General features: G+C 38.9%; 1 protein-coding gene across 1 annotated transcript; it reads left to right on the top strand.

Moving 5' to 3' along the window:
- Positions 1-474: 474 nt before the first annotated feature.
- Positions 475-20,459, top strand: LOC140931295 (WD repeat-containing protein 37-like). Its single transcript, XM_073381078.1, has 15 exons — positions 475-767; positions 2,536-2,661; positions 4,276-4,334; positions 6,212-6,353; positions 7,300-7,371; positions 8,381-8,425; positions 9,747-9,802; positions 10,419-10,476; positions 10,751-10,822; positions 12,511-12,627; positions 13,387-13,528; positions 14,280-14,349; positions 15,491-15,555; positions 16,428-16,542; positions 19,293-20,459. The coding sequence occupies exons 1-15, from the start codon at positions 548-550 to the stop codon at positions 19,422-19,424; spliced, it is 1,491 nt and encodes a 496-aa protein (XP_073237179.1). The 5' UTR covers positions 475-547; the 3' UTR covers positions 19,425-20,459.
- Positions 20,460-20,747: the final 288 nt, after the last annotated feature.

The raw sequence follows: 20,747 nt of genomic DNA, 5'->3' as shown, positions 1-20,747 counted from the left end.
GGGGGGGTACTCCCATACATTACCTATACATTTCAGAGGCGTTTTCTAGAACGGGGTTTAAAAAATTGTGGATCAAGGCTTTATCTTCTGCCGGGCTCCTGCTTCTGCCTAAAATTGTTGCTGATTATGAAGAAGCATTTATTTGATGTAAGTCGAACAAATAAAGAAATATCTTTTTACAAAACAGGGCTATTTCAATTTACAAACTTTCTAGAACGAAGTATAAAAAATTGGCCCATTTCTAGAACGGGGTATCAGTTTTAGGGCGAATTCTAGAACGGGGTATAAAAAAATCGGCCCATTTCTAGAACGGGGTATCAATTTTAGGGGAAATTGTTTTTAGAACGGGGTGCCAATTTGGAGTCCCGGGCAGCCGTACCCATCCAAAAAATACCCATGTGCCCCCCCGGGGGCAGGTGACCAGAGACTTGATTCACTCTGCATGGTCAGCGGCACACTTTGATAAAACTGATTGGAATTTAGTACTCTTCCTTTCTTTCTGAAGGAATAAATTTGTATTGTAGATTTATCAACCTGTTCCCAAGAGATGAGTAAGCAACAAGCGGGCAGCATCAAGATTAAGCCTAAACGGCTTTCGATTAGACGAACTCGCTCGCCGAACAGAATGGGCTCAGAAAGAATGCGACATGATGGATATGAACAGGATCGCGAGAGCTCTCTGCCTTCAGATGTTCGCTCTCGATTGTGGTCGCTGTTTGTTCAGATAGAAAGAGAATTTGAATGTATGCATGCTGAAAACCTTGCTTGTAAGTAATTCATGTTTTTCCATACTGTGTTACTTACTTTTACTGCCGGCAATTCTCTTTGTGGTGGCAGCAAACACGGCTGTAAAAGTTCAATTCGGATTTCTGACTGTTGGACAAATCGCACGAACGTTTATTTTTTTGTCACTGCGAACTATTTTGAAGTTACCGGAGAATACTTCATTCTTGATGTTGCCTATGAGGTTAACTTAATTAGTAACCCGTAAATAATTTGACTTACCTACACACAGTCTATTCAAATGCATATTGGTAAAGTATAAAGCTTACTTGTATGTGAGTCTTTATAACATTTCTAGTCAATTCATGCTAAAATTTAACTGATAGTTCAGTGAATATGGCTTTTTAAAGTTTATATTCCTTTCTTCTAAACATCGAGACCTGGCTATTTTTATCTTGAAAAGTTGTTGTGTAACAAGACAACTGCTTGTTGATTTGTTGTCCTAAACTGATGACGTAAATTGCCTTTGTATGTCACAACATGCTAGCCATAACATTGTTTAACAAGTCTCTGGAGACTGCTTTCCTGTGGCCAATTTTATGTTACTAATTGGCAAGCACTTGGATTCAACATCACTTCATTTGCTAAGAATTGCATGATGTTAATACGTACATTTTGTTGTTTTGGTGGAATTAATCCTGATCTTTTGAACCAAGTTGAAAAAGCAAATTTGGTTTGAAATACCAAGAGGTTTGAAAAATTCAGGGGTAAAAATCACAGTTGTGAATAGTAAATGAAAGTTAAATTTGGTCCAAATTAGCGGTAATTTCAAATACCAAGGGTTTGAAAATGGTTGGATTCAACAGTGTAGTTAACTTTCTATTTTCCTTACAAGATAAATCGTGGTTTTATAGTAATAATAATAATAATAATAATAATAATGATAATAATCTTTATTGAGATAACTTTTTCATACAAAAAATGGTTTTTAAAAAGGATCTCGTAAAACTAAAAAGAATACAAAATACCCGCAATACTTAGTTTTACCTCGTTATGTTTGTTGTTTTCAGATCAGCTTATATCAAAAAGTTTATGAATATATTTTAAAGGTCCTTTGCAATTTTCACATCGTGCATAATGCACCTTGTTTGCCCCCACAAAATTTTAAATTTTTTCATAATCCCTGTGAATGTCTTTTTTTTCTCCTTGAATGACTGTAATACCCAGAAGAAATTAAAAACAAAGGTTATGCAAAACTTTGAGGTACAAACAAGGTACAGTATGGGAGCTGACAAATAGTGAATGGCAGAATACACAATTTTCGATATATTAAAATTCATACTTGGCTCCAAGGCTTGGGGGAATAAAACAAAAGAATTCATTATTGAGCCTCAAGATGATTTCTTTTGTTTTATTCCCCCAAGCCTGATGCAGCCAAGTTTGAATGTTAATATATTGGAATTGGTCTAGTTGCTATTGAGCTAAGAGACTTATATATAGGATAATGCCTAACTTCCGAGGCCTTCTTGTTTTACTGCCCGAGTGTACAGAAGGGAGCTAGGTTATTATTTTTGCGCTCATTTCACCAGCATATCATCATGTATGTTACAGACTGTCAACTGTGATTTCAGGTTAATTTTGATTTAACCTACGGTAGGTTGATTCTTAATTTGCTTTGTTTCCTAGCCCTTATTCATGAATAATTAGGGCTAGGAGACAAAGGAAATTGAAAATTAACCTAGGTTAAATCAAAATTAACCTGAAATCAAATGTAGAAATATCTAACTTGTGTGTGTTTATGTCTGTTAACAGTGCAAGAGAGAGTTGAAGCATTGAATGAAAAGTTGGATCTTGTCTTGAGTGGAGGAGAAAAGTTTGGAGATGGTGAATTATTTGCTGAGGGAGGTTCTTCAAAAACTGGATATAGTAAAAAGCAGTGTAAGCTACTGCATTGTATAAAATTACTGTCAGTTTGTCTATTGTGTGTCACAGAGAACACATGGCTTAGTTGAAGAGTTAATGTTAACATGTAACAAAATAAGGCTATTATTCCAAGCACCTTTTCAGTTTTTGGTTAAAAAAAAGTGGCTTATCTAGAGATTCAACTTCTGTTTTTGGGCAAATTGATTTGGAAAGCTGACATAAACATGATTAATAGTACAAGACTTAGTGTGCAAACCATAATGGACATTGGAGCAAGTCATTGGTTTCATCTAAACACATTGGTACTTTAGGTTTTCCTGTGTAAATGCTACTTTACTTCACTTTCCATATATCCACTGTTTTTCCTTTGGTCTTATATGCTAGTAGTTAACTCTTAATAACAGGATTTTATGGTTGTTTGAATACATGTACCTTATGATCACTTATTTTTGTGAGACTTATTTTCCACGATTTCTGTAATTTAAAAAATTCATGAAATTAAATTCCTGCGAAAAATAGGTGTTGCGAAAATTGAAGACACAAAATTTAAATATAAAAACCTTAATTAAAGTTTTACATCAGCTAGGAGCATACATATGGGGAGGAGGGCTCTAATTTCAGTTCAGCACATATCCTTGTTCCTCATCATGTGACGCATCGCTGAAGTTTTAAAAGATGTTATTTTGCTGATTTGTTGAATAATTCAGCCAGTTGCTTGTTACATTTCTATTCCATTATGGTTGAATAAAATGCAGAGAATTAATGGAAGTTTAAAACATGAGCACCAGTGTACACTGTACTTGTTTCAAGAACTTTAATTACCTTGAAAAACAGTTTTTTCGTCAAAATCGTGAAATTTAAGTCCCACAAAATATTTCCCTTCCAAATTTGCTAAATTAAAGTCATGGTAAAATTAGTGATAATTAGGTAATAAGGAAAAAGCCATATGCAGCAGTATATTAAAAAACCCACCAGAGCATGTGCCTTGTGATCAAGCAATTTTTTCCATACTAACCTTTTACAGTCACTCCTCACCTCACCACCTCCGCTATCCTCTTTGCACCTCATGGCACAGAGTCCCTCCACTTTTCTTGGTTAGCCTTGTTAAAGTGAATTTTCTCTCCTTCTGGTTTCTGTATAAATAACAGGGTTTTCTGGGAGAGGGTTATCAGACCTCAGCCAAACCCCCAACCTGGAGGACCAGGGGACCACACTTAGTGTGGTCTCTATCCTTCAACCTGTTTGGCGTGGGTGGCCCTACCAGGAGTCAAAGACTCCAGGTGACATGGCTCTCTGGGTCATTGAGGCACACAAACCACTCCGCCACTGTAAGGTGGTGGTCTTTTTGCACTGAGCAATCCAACACCCATAAAATCCTAGTCTTTCACATCAGTCATTCCAAAATTGGCTTTCTAGCAAATTTTCTCATAGTCTTTCCTTCTCTGGCATTCTTTTAATGTTTATTCCAAGCCACTGGGATACGCACTATTGTACACAACCCATAATACTCTTATATAGTAACCTTAGGAGTAGTACACTTGTCTGCTGCTTTGAAAAGAGGGCTTGCCAGGCATTTTTATCTGTTACTCTATGAACTTATTGTAGTTTGTTATAATTTATGTGTTGCAGCTGCAAGCCAGTTGATGTCCCAGAAAATAAAAACGACTTACAAAGCTTCTACTAGTAAGGTAATAAAGTTATATAATTGCATGAATTACTCAGTTGGATACATTTGAACGTAAAATATGTGCAATCCCAGCATACAGATGTTTTACATGTACATGTATCTTGTTACACATAAAATAGCACAGAGACATCAAGGTACAACAGACCTGTCTTTTCAACTGTTTAGTACACCTAGCCTGATGGCATTGCTGAAGCCCACCCATGTCTATCAACTAGTGGGTCATGTACACTACAGAGAGCTAATGGGAACTCAGCTCCTCTGTTTTTTAAGCTTATAATAATTTTCCTTGGTAGGGGCCAGTGATGCCCCACCCAATACACATAGTCCACACCTGGTTATTAATCACCTCATACAGCGTGCAAAGAAAGTCACGTCAGATAGCCCAGGGCTAGTGGATTTCGCTATCGGGCTAGTGATTTTTGTTCTTTACTTGCCTGACGGGCCAGTACTGTCTCGTGGGGAAATTCAAATTACAGAAGGATTGTAATCAATCCTGCTAATCAAAAAGGATTTTGGGGCTAGTTGAAATGACTTCCGCACTAGTACATGCTAGCTACAGCTTGCCCGAATGGCAGGCTGTAAAACTGACTTTCTTTGCACCCTGCTCATAGGTACTGCAACTGCCAGGGGAAACTAATGTTGTGCTGTGTAGCACTGTGAAACAAATGAAGGAGCAGATAGTGCTCTGAGCATAAGCCGTAGCAAAGAGAATTGGAGAATCAACTGAGGCAAAGAACACAATGACTGTTTGACCTTGGTACATGTTGCAAACTTCAACATTACTTTCTTTGCCATGCATGGTTCCCTTTTTTGAAAACCCTCTGCTACTGGACTGTAAAGCATTGAGTCAGGCTTCCAAGGTCATCAGTGGGTCCCTTTAGAAAGATCAACTTTATCACCCATGACTTGCTCCCATCTGGCCTATGTAGCTCAGTTGGCAGGGGAGCAATGGTATCGCAGTGGTGAGAACACTTGCCTCCCTCCAATGTGGCCCGGGTTTTAATCCTGGCGTCGACCTCATATGTGGGTTGAGTTTGTTGTTGGTTCTCTCCCTTTCTCTGAGAGGTTTTTCTCCGGGTTCTCTGGTTTTCCCCTCTCCTTAAAAACCAACACGTACTTCCAAATTCCAAATTGATCTGGAACACACGGACATGTTTCAACGAGTTCTCAATTGAACTCGTCAGTGCTCCGTGGGTAAAAAAATTACATTTACAATTATGATAGTTCTAATCAGATCAGGAAGTTAAGGATTTGATTCCTTCTGATGTGGCTCATGTAGGTTCCCTAATTCCTTTTTAACTTATGCTCCATGCCAGGATAATTTTATGGGTTATTTCCAGCACTTGAATTTTCACTCCATAGTTGACTCTCTGTTTCACCAAAGTGAATGTGGAGCTTATGCAACCATGATGGCAACAGCAGCAAAACATCACTTCCTAACTGAAATTGTGTTGTTTCAAATTTCATCATGATTATGCCATTTGTTAGATGTAGGCAAATGTTCCTGGAGTTGAATTGTTGTGGATGGCATCTAAGACAAGTTCCAAAAATAATAAAAATTAATATTGTTGCTTTGTGTCTTAATGCGCTCCATAAAACATAAAATTTTTAGTCTTGGGTGATTGCCAAGAAATGTACCAGAAAGGATAAGTGTGCATGTACAGAGTGGTTGTTTTGTTTATTAAAGCATTTTTTAGCATTATTTTTTATTTCCGTCAACATTTTGGCTGTGCACAGTAAGTTCCCTCATGTTACTGGACATAAATCTCACAGAAGATTACTGACGTCTTGATACCACTTGGTTGTGACAAATAATAATTACCTGATTATGATTATGACAAGGAAAACAGTATTAAATGTTTTGTGACACTATTCTAGATTGTTTCAAGTTTCAAGAATCCCAACCAAGCAACCAGTGTTGAGTGTCATAGAACAAGAAGCTTTGCAGGACATCGAGATGGGGTGTGGGAGGTGACATGTGCAAGACATACACCAACCATGATTGGAACAGCATCTGCTGGTAGGTTCACATTGAACCAATTAAGAATATAGAGTGTTCTCATATGATGTCACATCTGCCATAATGAGAAGGGCTGACAGCATGTAACTGTCTTGTGCCGATTTTCTTTTCTGGCCAGAATTGCCTGATTCTATTGGTGTCCCAAAACATTGAAATGGTGGCTATTCATGTTGGTGTTCCAAATTAGTCCTGTCAGAGATGAACCTTTTTGTTGTAATAACTTTATGTAAAGACTTTCTTTTGTTTCAATAAATTTGCATAGTTGCTGCTAATAATGGTTGCTGGCTTCAAGAGTGAAAGTGCTCTGTACAATGTAACAATTTTTGTGGAATAGAAAAATGTGAGAGGTTATTTATATTTGTGTACCAAGGTCCTCACCTTTTTTCCAGTAATTTGTATAAAGACCAGTTCAAAACTTAGTAAACAAGTGCAAAGGATCGTAAAAAAAAGAAAAAAGTTGATTGCTTACAGTGTAGGTATCAGTCAACTTAGTAAGACTTATTAGAGGCAAGTTCAATGTTGTCATTTGAATGACTAGAACATGTGTCTGTGAGAAATAAAAGCATCAAATGACATGTTTTCATACTGGCGACCTTGTTACACCAAGTCATACAGCATGTTATGTCATAGTAAGAGAGAGTGAACTCCATACACTGTACTAAGAGTGTAAACAGTGCATGTGTTATGAAATACTGTATACTTTCATCAGAATAGTTGCATCATAATGAAATAAATAAATTAGGAGTTGGAGAAAGACAAAGATGCCATAATACAATGTAGTGAATGGTATAAATTACTGATCATGATTAGTTATAATTACTGTAACTAATTTAACTTATTATAATTGTTATTAATTTGTTTCTACTGAACTAATCCCTTCCAGCTGGGTGTCAAATAAAATAATAAGGTGTTAAATTAATGTAAGTTCATGTATTTTCACTTGTAGATCGTTCAGCCAGACTCTGGGATGTGGAAACTGGGCAGTGTCTTTTGAAGTACTTGGGTCACAATGGATCAGGTTAGTGGACACAGTGGCTCTTGGACAACAAGAGAATCTAACACATCATGGCCTGGTTCCTGAAAGGCCGATTAGTGTTAATCCTGGATTAAAATTTTGTTCCGTTTTTGTATTCTACTTTCCACTCATTGCTTAGGGTAACATCTTGTGTTATCATTACTGTATCTCGTAGTAAAGGGTCAACTGTATTTTGTAAACTCGAGTTGCATGTTTTTAGATGAGAAAATGTATTGCTTGAAAATTGGTTTAATCCTGGGTTAAACTTAACCATCTTTCTAGTAACCAAGCCCAGTTCCTCAGTTTGTTAACAATGGGTGCAAGCTTTTGGCACAATGATAAGGCCCTCTGGATTGCAAAACCTGTCGTTTTACATATTGAGGAGCAAGTCATGTCACTGTCAGTATTAAACTATTGCATTTGTGCTTTTCTCTATTGCCTTGCATTTACAACCCATCTTTGTGTCATTTGTCGCCGTTTCTGCTGTCCTGTCCTGTATGTTGTTTTTTCAAGGCCTTGTCAGAATTGTACCCTGACAGGTCCTCAATGATTTGTGAATGCCGATCATTTTGGGTGGTTTGAGTGATAAGCTATGATTGGTGATTGTGTCCTATCTACTAGCAAACAGCATCCAGTTACAACAAGCAAACAAGCACTAAAGCTTGTCCACCCAAATATTCCCAGAAATTGTTGAAGCCCTGTTGGAGTAGAATTCTGACGAGTGACATGGCCTTGAAATGGAGAAAGGATGAGAATAAATGGTGACAAACCACATACTGTATGAAAGATGGGTTACAGTAAATGCCAACAGGGGCAGGGCCTACCCCTCTGAATATAAGAAACCACCACATATTTGAAATTCAGACCACGGATGTACAAACTGCCCACTATAAAGAAGGCTTCATTGTTGTAGCAAAAGCTTGAAGCCATTTTCTCTACACACCGTATCTGTCTTTGTGTATCTCTTTCCAGTTTTATTCTTTGAAATCCTTTTGTCACCTTTTTTTTTCAGTCAACTCCATCAGGTTTCACCCAACAGATTCTATAGTTTGTACAGGTATTAAATGAAAGCTTCTTTATCTATTATAAACTCACACTCCCCAACTGTCTGGTTCAATTGGTGGAAAGCGTGCAGAAGTCTGCACTAAGAATAATTTTTCCAGATTGCTCTTATGAGTCGGCACTCGTGCGCTGTGGCTTGCCTACACTTTTGTCGCGCGGTGATGAGGCTTGCAGGCATTTTATATCTAACATCAAGGAGTCCGGGTTCCTTTCACACCTGCTGCCGCAGCCCACGAATGTCGCTCATGGGTACGGGTTGAGGTCGGGTCTTTCTCGTTCTGAATTCCGCTTTGTCAGAACGCACCGCCTTAGTAATTTTCTTACCCACAGTTACAATAGGATTTAATTGTTTTTGCCTTCTGTGCCATGTGTAATTATGTGTTCTGTGTATTCTTGACCTCCCTTGTAATTTAGTGTTATACACTACCAAAAGGGTTTAATAAACTGATTATTATGATTACTCACTACCAAAACTGCTTTTAAGCCTTTCCTTATGGCAATCTTGACAAGACTAACCGTTTTTATTCCAATTTAAGGGGCTTTATTATGGTTTCTTGGGAAATTTATGTTGTTGTTGTTGTCTTTTTATCTAAAATTCATGTTTTAATACTTGAAAATAAGGATGAACAGTTAAGTTTTTTATGTAAAATTAGAGAAATTTAGAGGCCAAAAAAGACTTAGGTCCTCATAATTTTTCATCAGCAATGGCTGGCTGCATCTAAATATTTTCATGATATTTTTCTGTTCACTTAAATGCAGTGATATTATTTACTCTACCCAAACTTTGAATATGTTGTAGTTAATTTTTTATCTCAGGTAATTTTTCTTTTTTTTTTTTTTTTTTCAACTTTATCGGCAGATATTACCATACTCAAAAACAAAAGAATAATTACCTGAGAAAAAATTAACTACAACATATACATTGTAAGCTATTTGTAATTAGAAGCCTTGTCCACTGTCCCGGTATCCTTGATAATTAATATCAAGTCACTAACCTGTTATCTCAAGATAGCATAGTTACTCTCAAAGTAGAAAGTTTCATGCCATTTGGACACCAACCAACTGCTGATTGTTGCCAGCATCCTCTAGTTTCTTGTTTCTAAAATGTTGGATTTTCCTCATGAATCACAGTAAATGGCAAACTTTAAGATGAAAAGTTTAAATAATACAAGGCAGTCTACACAAAATATATTGCCAGACAGGCTTGTGTATTATACCTGAAATAATTAACTAGAATCACTTGAATACAACGATTTAGCTTTGAGGCTTTTCCATTTTGCTGATAAATACATATACTCTCAATTTTCCCTTTTTAGGATCAGGAGATGGAACTTGTCATATCTGGAGGGCCATTGTCTCAAAACCTGAGGAGGTAAGAAAAAGTTTCACGAACAATCATATTAGGCAAGTTTTAAAACCCTGTTTAGGGCACACTACAAGCAAAACCTTTCTAGTAATGTGACATCTTTTAACTGCGGTAGGGTAGCTCGGTCAGTAGAGTGCTTGACTGCAGAGCAGGATGTCATGGGTTCTATTCCCATGCCAGACCAATGCTCAGGGTTGAAGGTACTGCCTGTTGCCCCACAAACTTTGATCATGATGCTGTTTATGATGATGATCGTCTCTTACCAACCGTTTCTACCGCGGCAGAATAAACTCTGTTGGTAAAGCGCTTGCGTTCAGAGCAGAAGGTCCCGGGCTCTATTCCCATGCTGGACAAATACTCAGGGTTGAAGGTAGTGCCAGTTGCCCTGCAAACGGCTAGAACTTCGAGTGGCTTGGATGACCAAGTAAAACGGCAATCCCGTCTCCAGTAGGAGACTAAAAACAGTGTCCCCAATAAAAAAGTATGTTCTTGCTAAGCACTACCCATGGTGCTCCTCTGAGCACGCTTTTTGCGCGATTGACAGCTCCACTATAATGTAATAAGAAATCACTCTTTGCTTGTCATTAATTTAGTTGAAGCTTTATTGTTTCTTTTTTAACAGCGCTCCCATCCTGGATCGGCAGATGAAGCTGATAACATAACAGATGAAGAGTTTGAAGGTTTGTTATGTAAGAATAAAGAAAAACAAACAGTGTTGTTTGGAAATGCTCATTAGCCAGCCTTTACTAAAAAAATCAGCTGTTAAGATTCATGTATACATGTAATATTTTTTGCATTTCCTAGGTATAGATATATATATATATTTTAATCAGAATATCATGTTTATGAATCAATCAGAGAGACAAGCTAAGGGAAAGTAAAATTCAACTTTTGTCCAAAACAGTATTTTTAAAAAGAAAACTTTCTCAGTCAACTTTTGATGTTTTATTGAAGGTGTTGATAACCCAGATGCTTCAGCTACAGCCTGCCTAAGATCACCAACATGTGAGCTTAAAGGTCATGAAGGTAAACTGATGTTAAAATTCATTTATTAGTGAAAACTGTTCTACTGTTGATCTGCTATTTCCTGCCACTGCCTCACAGAAGCTGCTTACGTCTTAGCCTGCGAAAACATCCGTTTCTCCACGTTCCTCGCCGCTGGGGACGTTTCGGGAGGAGGAACGCCTGCGACTGAGCGACAGAAATTCCATACTGATGACGTAAAATCTCTCCGGAATCCGGTCAGAAGCCCTGATTGGTCTACGGAGTAGTTACATTGTTTTACTGAGCTATTGTTTACGAATGACAAACAAAAGACAAAAGGCCACAAAGGTCAACTGTAAACGCGACGAATCTCTAACAAAACAGTCAATATTGATGGAATTTAGTCTTCTCTAGAAAAAGCATTTGAGTTTTGCTGAAGCTCGTTGGTAGATGAACACAACACTTTACCAAAATCGACCAGGAGAAACGTAGAGTCGAAAAAATTTGCATTTGGAACCCCATGACTACTGGATTTATTTTTTAAACATTGATTTACGTCATCAGTATGGAATTTCTGTCGCTGAGTCGCAGACGTTCCTCCGCGCGAAACGTCCCCAGCGGTGAAGAGCGAGGAGAAGCGGATGTTTTCGCAGGCTACTTACGTCTGCTCCCAAAGCGGCTGTTGTAAAGAGTTTGGACTATTATTCAACATCCAGCAAAATCAGGGCTTCTGATATTTGTGATGGTGAAAATTTTCGTATTTGATTTCAAATCGCATGTGATCACATACCGAGTTCGAGTTCGATTTGAAATCACAAGTACATGTATGATTTCAGACCCAAATTGCACGACACGAATTCAATTACCATGTTATTACAATCATTTTGAAATCGCAGAATTTAATCAGTACCAATATTTTATTGATCAATTAGCCGGTTTGTCGAAAAGGGGAAACAAAAAGGCTTTTACATCTCATTTTGTATTTGAAACAGAAATGATGCGATATGGAGCAAAAATGATACGATGTAGAACATGACTAACGCCATTTAGGGCAGATGTGATTTAGAGCAAAAATAGTGTGATTCATGAACAAATCACACTGCTGAGAGCCAATCAGATTGCAGGGATCACCAGTGACCACTTCGAAAAATACCATAATATTCTCAAATTCTGGGCACTTTGAAAATAATGTGGTATTTTGTGAAGTGGCCTGTGTGGTTACTCTGTTTGTGTTTTAGCTTGAATCCCCCTCTTAGGATCTCCACTTTAGTTGTTGTTACATACATGTAGATTGGTAACTTTTGTGTGCCTTGTAATATCAGTAATATACTAATACTAGAGGTCATCATTGATTATGTATCCGTGTTCGTCACTTACGGAAACGAAATCGAGACGAAAGGAGTCCAGTTTCCCGGCCGAGATGCCCCTCATAAAATCAGTAGGGGTGGCTAATCGGCAGTCGCTTTCGATACCTCGAAAATTTGTGGCTTTGTACCACAGGACCACCAAGATTAGGCTGCGTTCTGACGAACACGATTATTGTCGCATATCATTGATTACAGCACCTGATATGTTTATCTGCCAACTAGAAAATTGTCTCTGTGAATGCAAAATGAAGTGAGGTTGCCAAAGGGATACTCAAACAGGCTTTACACCGTTATGCGGATTTCTCATTTGTCACATTTGCGCTTTGTGTTTAAGTTGTGCTCTTTGTTTAACGTTACCTTTAGGTGCTGTTATTGCTGCTGATTGGTTTACATCTGGAAAGCAGGTTGTTACGGCTTCTTGGGACAGGACAGCAAAACTTTGGGATGTTGAAACAGCAGAACAAGTTCATCAGTTAACTGGTAATCATAGAGATTTATTTCGATGGTCATGTGTGTCTTTTTTTCCTTTGCACTTTCTCCTTTTTAAGTTCTATAGATACACTCAGTTTGTTAATATTTGAGGAAATTAGATGTTGGAAGTTAAAGCGTTTTCGTGAAATTATTAATTGTTCATTTTTAGATTCATAATTGGCTTCGAGGCTTGCTCCCCATTCCTTGGAGCCAAGTATGAATTTTGACGTATCGAAGTTGCTGTATTGGTCGAATTCATGGTTTGTACAATCTTGAAAAGGTCTTGAATTTTAGTGGTTGTCTTGAAAAGTCCTTGAATTCGGTTAAGGTCCTTTAAAAGTACTTAATTTCTTTATAAAGTCTTGAAAAATCCTTGAAATTCACTACCTTGTCTAAAAACATTTTTGTGCATGAGCAGTATCTTGCCTCTGTTTCTTTATTTTGAATGCTATTTCTGTACGAAACGCAAACAATACCCAATCATTTTTTCAAAGCGTTTTGCGGAAAGTAGTATAAAATAATGTGCTCAACCATGGCTGAAGAAGTAAAAATCGTAAATGACTCCATGACGTGTTTAAGCCAATAAGGTGTTCAAGAGAGGGTTAAAGAATGCCGATTTATTTAATAAATCGTAGTCCTTGAAAACTGGAAAAATCCTTGAAGAGTCCTCGAAATTTGTTACGAACCGTGGAATTGGAATTTAGTTTGGAAGAACACTAATTGAAGGTCCGTGACCATTGCTTATGTCCGGTTTGTTTTACATTGCAGGGCATGATCAGGAACTGACACACACCTGTACCCACCCCTCCCAGCAACTTATTGTCACTTCCTCCACTGACACAACCTTCCGTCTGTGGGACTTCAGAACACCGTCCATACACTCAGTCAATGTTTTTCAGGGACATTCCGAGTAAGGCATTCCTATAACACTTAGCAGACTTACCAGAACTGATTCATGTTGTGTACAGCTTGTGAGTAGGCTCGTCAGAAGAGGGAAGTTGTTTATCAATCATTAATTTCAAGGTTGACCATCACCCCCTCTCCCCCCCCGGGTATTTGGCGCACATTTGTGTAGCGTTGTGTTTCCACTGTGGCGCATTTGCACCCATATCAGCCTCCTCCTCAGGCGCTTCGTTTTTCCCATGGCAGAGGCGAGCGCGAAACAAGTGACTGGTGATGAACCGCAAGGGACCATGGGAAGGGTACAGACGGCAGGCGAAGCGCCGTCTCGCCCGTTGTCTCCTTCCCGCCTTCCTTTGCGGGCACAATTTCATCAAAAGAGAGACGTCTGGGTACGAGGTATAATGTATGTCCGGAGATGGGGCATTTATTCCTAGATGTACCCCCCCCCCCCCCCTTGGAAATACAGGAAATTTGCATCCTGGCTCGGGTTGCTCGAAGCATGGTTACTGCTAACCAGCGTTAAATATCATGGAAACCTATACATTTTGATACCTCTTAACCAACGGTTAGCGCTAACCAGGCTTCGAGCCACCGGCCCCGTTGTGAACCGTTTCAAATTCCAATGGGAATGCACGAGTTCGTGTGAAAAGTAGATTTCAACAGCTTCTAGAATTTTCGTTTTACACTTCAAAGTTACAATTACACGTTATGTAGTAAACTTACATGCTTTGTTTGTTTGTTTTGTTTCATGTCTTCAGCACAGTGAGGTCAACCGCCTTCACAACAAAAGATATTGTTGTCAGTGGAAGTGATGACAGAACTGTCAAGGTATGACTTACATTTTGCAATTCTTAATTACAGAAATCGCCACCATGGAAGATTCTGCAAGAGAATGAGGTAGTTGTAGATATTGCAGTTTATTATTTATTTTAGTTAATTTGTTTTTTCTTCAATTAGACTACCAATACAAGCAGTCTCTCTCTTTTTTCTTAGTCCGTCGAGCGGATGGTTGCCGCTCGACGGACTAACAAATAAGAGAGAGAGAAACGGCGTTTCTCGCGTCTCGCCCCTTCGCCTGTTTATAAGACTATTTACGCGGAGCGTTTTTCGTCAGCTGCGTAGCAGGCCCATGAAAGTAACATGGGCGCCATAAAGGACGAGGGCGCGAGAGAGACTCGCAAGGGAAGAGGAAGCTCCCTCTCGCCCCTGGCGTTTCTCCCTCGCGCGCCCCGCTTTTTCTTGCGCCCATGTTTTTTTCTTGCGCCAGCTACGCAGGCCAAGTTTTTTGTTCCGCAAATAGTTTTAAAAAAGACCTCTTGCGTTAGAAGGTGCCTATACTTTGAAAGAACAATACACTCGTTCATTTTTGGCAAGTCACAACACGTACAACGCTTTGAGAAGTTCATACACACGAAATTTAAATGGCATCAATTAGAGAGAGAAATTTTACATTTAAACCAAGATCATACTTAGTCAAAACTTGTCACATTTTAAGGCCGGTTAACACTTACAATTTTTTTTTGGCATTTTCCAGCCCAAGTCTGTTGCAGGTGTGAACTGGTGGTGTTTTCTAGTCGATTTTCCTGCGACTTTCTAAAGGCTATTCAAAATTTCTAAGACCGCGCGGCGTTATACTTCTTATTTTTTTTCTTTCATAATTTATTTTAAAAGGCTGTTTACATAGAGGTTAGGGACCCCAGGTACATGAAAGTGGGGTAGCCTACTTGTCCATATAATCACTCATTTTAATTTGACCAAGTTTACCTGACAGGTGGGGCGACCTTATGATAGATTATAATATGGACAGGCAGATTACCCCACCTAAGCGGGTTGCGTTACCTTCCTAGGGTCTCCCACCTCCAGGTAAACTTCAGGCCCAAAATTTCATCGCGATCTCAAGCCAGACAAAACTGTGAAAAAATATCTGGTAGAAATCGGGTTTGTTACTTTAACATGTCTTTGTTTACAGGTATGGGATCTAAAGAACATGCGTTCTCCTTTAACAACAATCAACACAGATTCTTCCGTTAACAGGTAACAATAAGAATTAGGTAGTTTTACGGCTGTTTTCGCTGGAAAATGTTGTGAGTACTCCGAGAAATAACAGAAGGCCAAGGCAAACTAATGAACCAATCAGAATTCAAAGCAAACACATGTGACCGGTTTGCAAGCGCGGGAAAAAAATGTATCACAGGCCATATTGGCTTTAACCTTTATTTTTGATTGGTTGAAATCATAGGTGCATAAGCGTAATAAGCATATCAATAAAAATCGGTTGTAGTCGAAACATTATTGAAAAAATACACGGCTCTTATGCCAAAGAGGTTAAGACAGAATCCACCTGGAAATTAAGTAATTTCAATTTTCAGTGGACAAAAACCTTGTACCAGAATAACTTAAAGCATATTGCATTCTTTTTTACATTTTTCAACGGCTAAAGATGTAATTAGACATCTGTAATAACCCCACAAAAAAAGATCTTATAGGAGCCCGAGAAAATGAATGTCAAATTTCACAAAATTGCATCTTTCACATGAAATGTTCAGAATTTTACCACTGAGTGTTCTCACAATGCTTGGGAAATTTGACATTCATTTTCTCTAATTGAAACTGTGGTTATTAAGAATCTTCACTCTCGGAACCGTTGAAAATGAAAACCTGCGTTTTTGGTCCCTGAAATGAAAATGGAGAAAAAAAGTCTGTTTTCAAAACTATCCGGTTACTTGTAGAGGGGCCTAAGTGACAGGGTCACTTTTTACTTTTGTACAGCTGCTAATCAAATGGCTGTATAAATGCTCTAAAGCTGAAAACAACGTATTCTTGGCCACTGAGACAAGAAAAAAAAAACTTGCAATAACTCTGCCTAAAATCCTTCCGTAATAAAAAGAATGTTTTTGTGTTCACAGACTGTCAGTTTCTCCTGTGAATAATATAATCGCACTTCCTCACGACAATCGTCACATTCGCCTCTTTGATATCAGTGGGGTAAGACTAGCACGGCTACCTCGCCGAAATGGTCAGGTGAGTTCTCTTGCAATGCTTCATGTGTATTTACTTGAAAATGTGAACCTGCTTTCCGGAAGGTACGCAATGAAGTTTTATACGGGGAGGCTCCTGCTCCGAGGTCCAACCCCTTACCCTTTTATATACCATTTTTGGCAGAAAAGAGACCCCTTTTGTATACCTTCTGTCAAAAAATGGTACTCCTTTAACATACCTAGTTTAGAACTTTGCATCCCTTCTTGAAGCTTTAAATGGACCGGCAAAGTATTGAATATGAAAAGATCACTAAACCAGGATGTTTTCTTGTCTCTTCACATTATTGTATAAAATACGTCTGTTCGTTCTTTCTTGTTCTTTTTAGGGTTGATTTCCACTGTCGCGTAATTTTTCGGTGCGAACGTACGTAATATTTAGCACGTAAATGAAATGGAGGCAATGTATGAAAGGTCACGCGGAAATAGGAAAGTTGAGGGAGGTTCAACTTTTTCGTTTACGCGTGAACTTCCATACATTGTCTCTGTTTCATTAAAGCGCGTAAAATTTACTTGCGTAAGCACGTAAAAATTACGCGACAGTGGAAATCCACCCTTACCTGAAGCCTGAGTACGGAGCCTCCCCGTACGGGCCATACAAGGGAGAACCCCTTGGGACCTGTTTACTTTTCATGACAGGAGTCATTTGTAGATAATTGGGCTAAGTTACTCCAAAAGCTCTTATCTGGTTGAAATCAAACACTTACATAGCTTTTTTCTTTCGAAAATGATTTTTTCCCCTGATTGATTTTGGTCATTCTTGGGTATGAAGGGGTTGAAATCGAATCGACCCATCCTAAGATCACTATAGATTCCAGTTTTCTGTGTCAGCTCAGTTATAGGTGTTCCCCCTCCTGCTCCCCGTTCGCTCTCAATCCAGTTGTCTCAACTCGCTTGGAAACGCTTGCTACGCAGGCTAAGATGGCATCAAAGTATAGTAAAGGTGATGATACACGAGACGATCCGCAACGACGATTTTTAGCGCAACACAGCGTTGCATCATTGTTGCGACATTGTTTCGAATGGTTGCAACATTGTTCCAACATTGAGCGCTGTGTTGCGCTACAAATCGTCGTTGCGAATCGTTCCGTGTAACATGACCTTAAAACAAAAAGGAGGTGACGAGGTAGGCTCTGACGTGCTATTAAAATTCTTGACGTCATCCGCGATCTTGGTTTCGTCTTTTTCTTACTTGTAAACAGTTACTATCCGAGGTCTTTTCTTAATCACTCCGGAATAATGTACCCTGCGAGCAGGGGTTTCTCTCTGGCATTGCTTCTAGCATTTACGAAGTTGTTCGCGTTGCTTGTTAGTCGCCTAGTTGGTTTGTTTACGCCCAGAGTCAACGCGAACGACTTTGTAAAAAAATATAAGCCATGCCAGAAAGAAACTTCTGATGGCAGGGTAGAATAATCTCACGAATACTTTCAAAACTACTGCTATGTTAGGTAAAAGAAAGAAGAACTTCCCTATAAAGTCGAAACAATATACTTCAAAATAGGCTTATTATTCGATATATTATAAAACGTAGCTAGAATCTTCGCCTAATCAAACTCAATAGTGCGTGCGTGCGTCATTTCCCCATTGTGCACGCTGATGACGTAAATCAAACAGCACGTTCCTTCTTTGTTTTAGATAAGATAATTTTGCAGATTAAAATCAGATAGTAGAAGTCAATTTTCGTGCATGAGTTCACCTGTCAGTTTTTCTTACCAATTCTTCTTTGAAGAATGTCGAAGGTTTTTTTCTCAAACAAAAATGAGCAGCGCATTGAAGCATAACAAAGTGAATTTTTCTTAGTGTTGATTATGTCATAAGACATTTGGTTCATTCTTCAGCTGTACGTGTATATGGAAGTTTGGAGAGCTGGAATACAGAGGAGAATGGTGACGTCACGTTACCATGGTAGCAAAAATTCTGGATCACAACAATAAAGAGCTTAAGCAAGCTAGGACGACGGCGACAACAACGAAAACGGCAAAAAAAACGATAGGTTTATATTAGCAAAACAACAACTTTGCACTTGCATGACGCTTTTTTTTTTTTCTTCCGACATTGGACTTCCTAATTTCACGCGCCCGCTCTATGAGTTGGTGAACACAGCACAAAAACTTTCTTTTTTAGTTTCTCTAAACTCAGATACGGTACTTTCGGATTCAACCCCAGATGACTACGCCAACATGTAACAAATTAAATGAAACTGAATAAGATCGATGAAGTTTGCAACAGCGCGAAGTCACTTTCTAAGTGATGTTTTTGGTTTGTTGTCATCCGAAAGTTTTGCTACCATGGCAACGTGACGTAAGGACTTCTCTCTGTTGTTCTTGTCTACGTTTCCAGCATCTTACGTGCTAGTTTCCTGCTCTCCAAACTTCCCGCGTGCTTTATATGTCGATACACTCGTCCCTTGCAAAGGAAACCGGATTTCCGGAAATTTCAGGAATCCGGGGCTCTAGAATCCGGAATACAGCTCAAGGAATCCGGAATCCCACTAACGATCGGAATCGGGAATCCAAGTTTCATCGACAAAGAACCCGGATTCGGTGGCTGAAAATCCGGAATCCACTGCGCGGAGTCCAGAATCCGAGATTGCCTTGGATTCCCTTGCATGGGGCGAATACACTCACACTGATGCACGAACAAATTGTTTGGTATAAAAATTCATAAATTTTGTATAAGGTAAGACACCATGTTGGCGAACATATTGCTGAAATCTTTCGGATTTTATGATTCAAGGGCCATCAACGCATGGTGTGTTCCACAGCCTGGGGAGAGGAGACAAATGCCAAAGCTTCCTGCAATTTATTTTCGTGTGGATTTGACAGAAGAGTGTTAGGTTGGCAAGTCAGAGAAGAGAAAGACAAGTAATAGGTCTGCAGATCTACTTTCGCCTTTGTTGGACGGTCTATGTTTGTGGGATTCTTACATTTTTTTTTTCTCGTTAGCATAAATGAAACGATGAAACTAGCCAGACTGTTCTAGAACAAAGTTTGAAATTACGTAGGTCTTTTAGTAATTGTATAGTGTAATTTATAATAAATAAATGTTGGCCTGGTTAAGGGTGTTTTTTGCTCACGTAAATAGGCCATGTTCGAAATCCCTCGGGCCTCTGTATCAAAACGAGGTTAAGTGCCCCGCCTTTGATATGGAAATGATTTTTCATTTTCACCCAAATAGAACTTACTTTCACAAGAAAAGGTTGTGCCATTGGCCTCATTTTGAAAGTGTGGGTGTATGGAACTCGGAAGTGGCAGGGTTAAGACGTGTGATTCAACCTCGTTCCCAGGCTCCTCTCCTACCCGCCCCTACGGCCGGAGAGAGACGGGTAGGAGAGTGAACCTGGGAACGAGGTTGGGGGTAATTAAGCTGTATTTTGTTAATTTCATATTTATTATCACGTAGAATAAAAAAAAGACGGGAAATAAAATAAAACAGGAAATGTAAAATTACCATAAAGTGAAATAGCTTGAAGTTATATTTTGTGTGCAACAAGTCATTTTTCTTCAAGGCATAAGACCCATTACAACGTTCTGTCATGTTCTTTACCTAAAACGGCATAACAATTTCGGTAATAGAATGTTGACCAACCGCTGTCCAGTTAGCAACCTCTTGCAAACCGCTACTGATAAAATATTTCGAAAACGCTCCAGTTTTTTTTATGATTCTCGTATCAAAATGTTCTTAAGAGGGGAGATTGCTTCACGCGGGCGGGCAGCTAATTCACCTTCTTTTAAGTTCGCTGCATTTCTCTTGAAATCATTTCAAATGCAGGCGATGGATCAAAGTAACTGTTGCAAGGCTCGTGCAGTGATTGTTGCTTTTTAAGATTATCTTATCGGAAAAAATGTAATATACCAAAACGTTGTTTGTGTACAGCAAAAACAAAGGCAAAAGTGAAATGCAAATGCTCTTGCTAGTCATTTAAATTTCTAAATCTTTAATTTTTTTTAAATTTCTTAGTGATTTAAGTCATTCATTTCAGTTACTTTATTAATCTCGTAAGACGGCGCAGTGTAGGTTCGTTCTTTAGTTGCGCGTGTCACGAAACACCTTTTATTCTCCCCATCTGACTGACGCCTGAGTGTGAAGACATCGGGAGAACTGCGGATGCATCGAGATACCCATGGGAGCGCAGATTAAGGTTGCCCCTTTAAGTGCTGGGCGCTTTTCATGTGTATTTATCAGTATCTC

Source organism: Porites lutea, chromosome 3 (genome assembly GCF_958299795.1).
Source record: "Porites lutea chromosome 3, jaPorLute2.1, whole genome shotgun sequence".
NCBI classification, from domain to species: domain Eukaryota; kingdom Metazoa; phylum Cnidaria; class Anthozoa; order Scleractinia; family Poritidae; genus Porites; species Porites lutea.
This window is presented reverse-complemented; position numbering and strand designations above follow the sequence as displayed.